The sequence below is a fragment of the Suricata suricatta genome, chromosome 3 (genome assembly GCF_006229205.1).
Source record: "Suricata suricatta isolate VVHF042 chromosome 3, meerkat_22Aug2017_6uvM2_HiC, whole genome shotgun sequence".
NCBI classification, from domain to species: Eukaryota; Metazoa; Chordata; class Mammalia; order Carnivora; family Herpestidae; genus Suricata; species Suricata suricatta.
In genome coordinates, this window is record NC_043702.1 from 170929472 (window position 1) to 170938256 (window position 8785).

General features: G+C 55.2%; 1 protein-coding gene across 1 annotated transcript; it reads left to right on the forward strand.

Moving 5' to 3' along the window:
* On the forward strand, positions 1–6372 carry PEX19 (peroxisomal biogenesis factor 19). Its single transcript, XM_029935826.1, has 8 exons — positions 1–88; positions 1495–1604; positions 2204–2369; positions 2766–2851; positions 3523–3684; positions 4745–4921; positions 5148–5192; positions 5347–6372. The coding sequence occupies exons 1-8, from the start codon at positions 19–21 to the stop codon at positions 5428–5430; spliced, it is 900 nt and encodes a 299-aa protein (XP_029791686.1). The 5' UTR covers positions 1–18; the 3' UTR covers positions 5431–6372.
* Positions 6373–8785: the final 2413 nt, after the last annotated feature.

Here is an 8785-nt window from a genome sequence, read left to right on the forward strand (position 1 = left end):
CAAGCCGGAGGTAGCAAGATGGCCGCCGCTGAGGAGGACTGTGGGCCTGGGGCCGACGCGGACCGGGAATTGGAAGAGCTTCTGGAAAGTAAGAGCTAGTCAAGGGGAAGGCCGATGGGAGGGGCGGTTGTAAGGGCTCATTCGGGGGTGAACTGAACCCGAGGTATTGGGGGCGGAGTGGGAGAGGCTCTCCAAAGGTTGGCCGGGGGCAGAGGGTCTGCCTGTGACTCCGAAGAAAATCTCTGGGTCACCCTCTCCTTCCTCCGCGGCGGGAGCTAGGGAGCCCACGTTGGGCCCCTGAGCGTCTCAGACCGCTGATCTCCCTGCCGGAGGGGAAGCAGTAGCCCACCGGACGGTCTTTCACGATCCGGCCCCGAACTCCCCTAGGTTTAGGTGAGCAAGTTTTGGTGCCTAACTTCCTTTCCCGCCAGCAGCAGCTTTCGGTCTTCGGTGGGCAGCGAGCTCGACCGCTCGCGTTAGGTGTCGGCAAGCCCTGGCGCGTTCTCCTGGGCACTGCCCTCTACCCTTTTTTGCTTTTCGCCAGGCCTTTCACCTTACCCACCCCAGGCCCCCTTCCAGTACTTTCACCGTGTCAGGCAGCTCAAGCCGACTCCCTTCCGTTACTCCGAAACACCGACGGTGAGACGGCTTGAGGGGGAGACAGCTCACCCTCCTAGAGGAGGCTGGATGTTCTTTTCTTCCCTGTCCTCCGCTCCTCTGTTGGTTTCTTGCCCGCAGTGAGGCCAGTGCCCTCCCTCCACGCCCGGCAAGCAGATTGGTGGCGAGGACTCAGGCTTTTAGGGCAGAGGTGAATATTTTATCTCTTGCCCAGTCACAGAGACGTGGGCAGGCAGAAGGGTGAACAGAAACGGTGAGGAGTGCCAAGTGAGTCGGTGGATTGGCACACAGTTATCTGCCAAGAGGAGGCCAGGGAAGGCCAAATCGGAGGATCAGAGAATTCTGAGAGTTCAGCTTCCCCCAGGGACTGTAGCGTGCTCTCTCCCTCGTTGCCGCTGCTGGTTCCAGGACCCATGGGAAGCTGGGTGGAACATCTTGTGGCTTTTGCTTTCTTGCCAAAAATTAGGCCCTCGAGGGCTCTAGAGTGAGTTCAGGAGTTAAGGACACCTGTGCTCTCTGCGCTTGGATATTTGTGTGGGATTTGCGGGGAGTCATGAGAATGTGGCAAGGAAGTCACTGTGTAGAGGTGTCTTCGCAGAACTTTTAACTCTTTCTTCCCTGCTATGCGAGAGACGCCTCTTTAACGGATTTCTTCCTCTTTGATCACAATAAGTTGGCTGATGAAGAGGAAAGTGGGAAGCTTATTGAGGGATGGGCCAGGAGAGGGACACTTAAAAAAAACGGGAGAAAAATTTAGGAAAGTTGGCACTTTGAACGATTGTTCTCATAATGCTTTGCCCAGAACTTACCCCCCCCCATCAAGCCTTGCGTCCGCATCCATCCCCAACACACACACTATGTCTCTTGTCTCTGAAGGTGCTCTTGATGATTTCGATAAGGCCAAACCCTCCCCAGCTCCCCCTCCTACCGCCACGGCCCCCGATGCTTCGGGGCCCCGGAAGAGATCGCCAGGAGACACTGCCAAAGTATAAATTCCACCCTCTTGGGGGGGGCGGGGTGCTGGGCATGCACCTGTGAGCGGAGGTGGGGCAGGCCCCTGTGGGCTGGAATGGATTGGGGGGAGGGGGCCTGGCATCACACCGATGGGATCTTGAGGTGCTTTGCAAAGAAAGCAGATTTAAATGGTTGGTTTGGGGGGCGCCTGGGTGGCTCAGTCGGTTGAGCCTCCGACTTCGGCTCAGGTCAGATCTCACGTTCGTGGGTTCGAGCCCCGCATCAGGCTCTGTGCTGACAGCTAGCTCAGAGCCTAGAGCCTGTTTCGGATTCTGTGTCTCCTTCTCTCTCTGCCCCTCCCCCTCTCATGCTCTGTCTCTCTCAGTATCAAAAATAAATAAAACACTAAAAAAAATTAAAAATAAATAAATAAATGGTTGGTTTGGGAATGCCACCCTATACCCTTTCCTCAGTGGCCAGGTGCCTTTCTTAGCGTCCTTAAGAGAGGTAGTTAGAATGTCCAGTGGACGTGGGCAGGAGGGCAGCATTGCATTTCCCAGAGCCCCTGCCTGTGGCTTCTGTCAGAGGGGTGCCGAGTAAGAGATGCATTTTGAACACCCCATCCCTGCAGGATGCCCTCTTCGCCTCCCAAGAGAAGTTTTTCCAAGAACTGTTCGACAGCGAGCTGGCTTCCCAGGCCACCGCGGAGTTCGAGAAGGCCATGAAGGAGCTGGCTGAGGAAGAGCCCCACCTGGTGGAGCAGTTCCAGAAGCTGTCCGAGGCCGCAGGCAGAGTGGGTGAGGCGGCCCTGGGGGCTGGAGAGGCTGCCGCAGAGAGCACTCGTCTATCCCTGCTGTCGGGTGTGGCGGGGAGCCGGGAGGAGGCACGGGCACACCACCTCATGGAAAGGGGGGGCCGAAAAGGCACAGAGAAGATGACTGAAAACTGACCGTTTTAAAGGCCACAGTGTTGTGGGAGTCACTGCGGAGGACAGGGCGGTGTGACCGGGAGAAAGGACACCCGGTTCAAGTAGATTTGTGAGCGTGACTATGAAGAGGACCACAGAGGATGCAGAGAGTTGGAGTGCTAGTGACTCGCCAGTAAATGCTGCATATCCAAGCTGAGAACTAGCTCAGTCTGGGTAAGCAGACAGTAAAAATCCAAAAGACTTGGGCTTTCTCGATCTTTCCTAGGCAGTGATGCAAGCTCCCAACAAGAATTTACGTCTTGCCTGAAGGAGACACTAAGTGGACTCGCCAAAAATGCCACTGATCTTCAGGTGAGGGCAGGGGCGGGGCCGCGAGAGCCCCCCAGACACATCAGCAAAGAGGCAGACTCTCATGGGCAGCCTCTGAGGCCTGTCCCTGCCACGCTATTTTGCTGCCGGCAGGTTTAAATAGTTCTTTCTAATCGAAAAGGTGCTAAGCGTCCCAAGAAGGGACCTTCCCCTACTTAGGAGGGGGCTACATCCTGAAAAATCCATCGTAAGTTGGAAATACCATAAGCTAAAGATGCACTTAATACGCCTGCCCTCCCAAACATCACAGCTCCGCCGCGCCTACCTTAAGTGTGTTTAGAACACTTCAGTTAGCTTGCGGGTGTGCAAAGTCATCCAACACCCAGCCTCTTTTCTAAAAAAGGGTTGAGTATGTCCTGTAATTGAGTGAAGGCTGTACTGAAAATGAAAAACAGAATGGTTACGTGGGGACAGAATGGCTGTCCGTGTATCGGTTGTTGACCCTGGTGATCACGTGACTGCCTGGGAGGCGTGGCCCGCTGCCCAGCATCCTAAGGGAGTATCATCTACATATCGCTAGTCCCGGAAAGGATCCAAATTGGAATTTGAAGTACAGTGTGTACGGAGTGTGCGTCCCTTTCACACCATCTAACATTGAAAAGTGGTCCTAAGTCAGGGACTGTATTTGCTCTCCTCTCTCCTGTCCTTTCTAGAACTCGGGCATGTCGGAGGAGGAACTGACCAAGGCCATGGAAGGGCTGGGCATGGAAGAAGGGGATGGGGAAGGGAACATCCTCCCCATCATGCAGAGCATCATGCAGAACCTGCTGTCCAAGGACGTGCTGTACCCATCACTGAAAGAGATCACAGAAAAGGTCCGTGAACGTAACGTTTCTGCCTTTCCTCCTCGATTTCCGTGTGTCGGCGCCCGTGGGCTACCTTGTCTGCCGAGAGCCTACCCGGCTAGAGTAACTAGGGTGCACGGCCCGTCCGCTCTTTTCTCCTCCGTTTATTTGGAGCAGGAGAGCTGGGGAGGAGCTATTTTCTGGGAATGAAGAACAGTTTAAGGTAGAAGGAGAGGCTCTTCAGCTCTGCTTTTCTATGATCTGGTTCCAGACTCTTGTTTCATCAACCCTTCCTTGCATTTCTAACTTCAGTCATTTCTCCAACCAGGTTTCACTGAGGATTTACTGGCTTTATGTTATGAGCGATTTAAGATAGTGTAAAAGATGGTCCCTGCTGTTAAAGAGCTTACAGTTTCACTAAAGAAACAAAATACTGGAATAGAAGCTTTTCCATGATAGGGTGCAACGTGTGGTCAAGAGGGGAGTGGACAGTGGAGACCAGGAGTCAGTAGACTGGGGTCTGGGTGCCCCAAATCCACCCGTCAAGCTTTGAGTGGTTCTTAACTTTTTAAAAAAAATTTTTTTTTGTGGTTTTTATTTATTTTTGAGAGACAAAGACAGGGCGAGCAGGGGAGGGTCAGGGAGATGGGGAGGCATAGAATCTGAAGCAGGCTCCAGGCTCTGAGCTGTCAGCACAGAGCCCGATGTGGGGCTTGAACCCACGAACCATGAGATCATGACCTGAGCCGAAGCCAGACGCTTAACCAACTGAGCCACCCAGGTGCCCCAGTTCTTAACATTTTTAAAGGATGTAAAATCAAACAGAAAAAGGAAAGACTATGTGACAGAGATCACATATGGCCCTTAAAGGCTAAGATACCTGCTGTCCAGCTCTTCACAGAAGTGCGCCGTCCTCTGGTGACCATAAATGCTGGCACAGCCAGGTGATGTGGTTGGAGTCAGTGCTACTCACGTCTTTAGGTTTTCCTTCCCCCGTGTCCTCTCCCCCTTCGTATTTTATTCTCAGAGTTTAGCGCCCTTCGTGTCCACTGTCCATTAATTCTTCCCCACCCATTCTCCCGTTCCTCAGTATCCAGAATGGCTGCAGAGTCACCGGGAGTCTCTTCCTCCAGAGCAGTTTGAAAAATACCAGGAACAACACAGTGTCATGGGCAAGATCTGCGAGCAGTTTGAGGCGGAGTCCCCCACGGACAGCGAGGCCACGCAGAAGGCTCGTTTCGAGGTGGTGCTGGATCTCATGCAGCAGGTGAGGCCCCCTCTCGCCGCCTGCCCCCCGCCGCTGCTGGGGCGTTCGGCGGAGCAGGGGTCTGGGAAGAAGGCCACGCTGCCGAAGCCCAGGGGAGGAGGGAGCACGAGAGAGGCCACAAAGCCGGGTCCCCAGGACAAAGGAGGGAGACCCTGGCTCGGATTCTCTTCCTTTGGACTGCTGCTTTGTGGGCTTCTCTCCCTCTCAAGTTCCTCTGCTTTTCCAGCTGCAGGATTTGGGCCACCCTCCGAAAGAGCTGGCCGGGGAGATGGTGAGTATGCCTTCTCCCGGACTTGAGTCTGAGCCCCAGGTGCTGGGATTCTGGAGTCTGGAGTGCTTCCGCTCGAGGCGACCACTGCGGCCACGGGGGAGGCACCTTCGCTGCGGTAAGAGCCGTAACCTCCGTCCCTCCGTCTCTCCTCCAGCCTCCTGGCCTCAACTTTGACCTGGATGCCCTCAATCTGTCGGGCCCGCCAGGCGCCAATGGCGAACAGTGTCTGATCATGTGAAACACAGCACGTGTTTGTCCCTGCCCCCAGCCGAGGGGACCCCGGGAGTCCGCAGAGCCACGGAGGCTGCGCCACCCTAGCTGGCGCTTTTACTCTTTGAAGGAATAAGGCCCAGTGGGCGGGCCGGTTCTGTGAGCCCTGTCCGTCGTGGTCTCTGCTGCTAGCAAAGGCCCAGCTCCCTCCAGCTGAAGGACAGCACCCCTGTGGGGGCACGCACTTCTCCCCCCTCCCAAATAACGATCTGTCTGGCCACACTGATGTCCGCTTTTATATCCTGGGTCTTCGTGCCTTGTCTCTACCCCCTCTCGGACCTGGGGAGAAGAGACAGAGTTCTTGGACTCTGTATTTCTCTAGCTCTTTGGGGCAGGGCCTTTGGGCAGGAATGGGGAGAGACTTAGCCTGGGCTGGGGCTACGGGTCTGTTCCCACGTCCTCTTGCCTTCAGGCAGACCCTTGGGAACTCTGTGGAGGAAAAGGAGGTAGGGGTTTTCGCAGCTGGTCACAGTCGGGTTGGAAGAGAAGCCCTGGGCTTCTTCCTCTCGCCGGTGCTGGGCCTCCGGGCCCCTGTCGTAGCCGGAGAGCTCAAGTCACCGCCTGGGGTCTTCGGGTGCTGCCGTGTGATCCGGGGGAACCCAGCCCTTGACCTTCCTGTGCCCCCCCGCCTCTCCTCCTCTTCTCTCTGTAAACACCTGTTTATTCCAGCCCTCTCTGCACCCAGGCTGCTGCAAGGAAGGGCCATCCTGGTTCCCCTCCTCTGGGCCATCAGCTACTCTGGAAAACACACATGGTCACAGTGTCAGGTCTGGGAAATGAGTGTGCTCTGGCTTACTCGAGACCTCTGATTCCTCTGAATCCTGGCCCTCGGTTAAGCAGGTGCCCTGGGACCGGGAGTGGGGTGCAGCCTGGGTCCTTTCCCTTACCGAATAAATATTCTGATTGAGGAGCGTGGCCCGTTTTTCATTCAGGACTTTCTCCAATCTTCCTCAGCTTCTGTAAGCTGCAGCGTGAGGAACGTTGGCAGACCCGTTCGTACCGCTGCAGTGCGGGCCGCTGCCGCCACCCCTTCCCCGGCTCAGGCGGCCCCTCAGCCGGCCAAGGTCACTGAGTGGCCATCTTGCCTCATTTCCTCTGGCCATTTCAATTGGTGTTGGATCCTAACGTTTCACATTATTGTTAGTAATACATTACTAACATGTTTTCAAAATTATTATTATTATTATTATTTTGAGTTGATCTCGCACTTCTCTTTGGGAGCCAGTGCATCTGTGGACCTTGGCTGCCATGTGTCGGTGGACATGCTGGTCAGACCAGCTGGCTGTCCCGTTTCAGCACTCAGAGAACAATGTACAGGGCAAGTGACGTTCAGCCTCTGAGTCACTTTGCGCTCCAGACATGCCACTGTCCTGGGGTTAAGCTTTTCACCCTTAAGGCGATCCCACATGTTCTGTGGTTCCAGGACGGAGCCTCAAGGGCCCTGGGAGGTCGAGTGACTGCCCTTGTCAGAGCGTGGAAGAGCCCTGTCTGCATCTGAGTCTCATCTGCTCTGCAGGATGTGGGAAAGTGGAGGCAGACTCGTGATGGTGGTCGCAGGGCCTCAGCCACACCCTGGACCAGGGGAGACGGGGGGGGGGGGGGGGGGGGGGGGGGGGGGGGGGGGGTTAGAACGGCCCGTCCCTGAGCCATGTGCCTGCTGTGCCGGCAGTTTCCTTTGACAGAGTCTCCCTCCTGCCGCCCTGGTCCGGGCTTGCTTACTCCGGGAATCTAGACGGATGCTCTAAGCCCATCTAGTTTTGTTCCTAAGCCGTTTATTTTCATTTTGCTTGAACGTGAACAAACTGACCTCCAGCTCCTCTCTGTCCCGGAAGCACTGTTGGGGGGACTCTGGGCTTGTGGAAGGACAGAGCAGTGCTTCTCAAACTGCCTTGCGAAAAGGCCAGGTTTTTGTTTGACAAACACCCCGTCCTTCGCACACTCAGATGCGTTCCCGGTGCCCAGGACAAGTGTGCAGTTCACACAGCACGCCGGCCACCGCGCAGGCTTGGCCACAGCCGGGCTGACCAGAGCCCCCTCGGCAGGGCAGGCCCACTGGTCACGCAGCTGGACAGCACAGCAGCGGCAGAATGTGGACACATTTCTAGGCTCTGAATTTCTAATGCGCCGCGTTGCAGGCTGGTCCAGGACGGCTCACAGACCGGCACAAGTCCCTGAGCCACCTCAGTGGCATGCCCTGGGGCCCTGCCCAGTCTCCGTAGGCCGCCAGCCACCAGTGCTCTTCTGCGCTCCTTCTCTCTCACGTGGGGTTGCCTCTAGCCAGCTTTTTCTAGGGTAAGGGTGCGTCACTGTAAGGACCTCTAGATTACTTTTGTAGCCTTTTCTCCCGCTAAAAGATAACGATTACGAAGCTTAGGTTTAAGCTGTGTGTGGAGTTTTTATTCTGCTCTCAAACTTTAAAGGAGGTACCCCTTTGTTCCAAAATTCTGTATGTTAGAAAATAAATCTGTAGTTGTTCGGATGGTTTTGTGAAGTCAGAATCGGATTCATACAGAATTTGTGATAATGAGGATGTTTTCCTGTGACTCCGGACCATCCTGGCGAGGGCCCCAAGAGGCGCTTCCATGCGCTGTCGAGATGGCTTGGGGAGCGTGGAGAGAATGGTGGTCCGCAGGAAATGAAGTTGAGATGACAGACCTGACGAGGGCAGTGGGCGTGCAAGGATGTCTGTTACACTGGAGGATGCGCCAGCTGACCGGGTTCCTCAGGAAGGCCCGGGGGCACCTTTATAAAGGAAAGGCACTAATGAGGGATCACTGGCATCTTTGGGAAGTTTAGAAGTGGCTGTCTCTGTGGGTGGAGGCCTCTGGAAGGGGATGTTTAAGAACTGGTTTGGGGCAGTGGGGATGGGAGGAGCCCGGCACAGCGGAAGCCACGCGGCAGCACTTAACTCTGTCAGGGTGGGTGGGTTTCCATGAGGGCACCTTGTTCAAGCCAAGGAAGGTATTGAGTTGTATTTAATCAAGAGAGATCCAGAATGCTTGAACAGAAGAATGAGATCTGTAACTTCAATGAAAAGTCAAAATTCCTTGCCCATTTTCTAGGCCTGAGACAGTTCTTAGATTCAACCTATCAACTGAAAGATCCATTCACTTAGGCAACCTTGTACTGGGGGAAGAGTACCCAGGTTTTTAAAGTCGGGAAATAGGGATACTGGGCCTGAGTTGACTTTGATACCCAGGGACCCGAAGCGCCACCGCAGCGCTTCCCCTTCCTATGCCCATCCTCACTGCAGTAGGGAAGGGGGGGGTCAGAACGGAGCGCTTGCCCAAGTCAGCCTCCCAGTGGGTCCAGAAACCCACTTC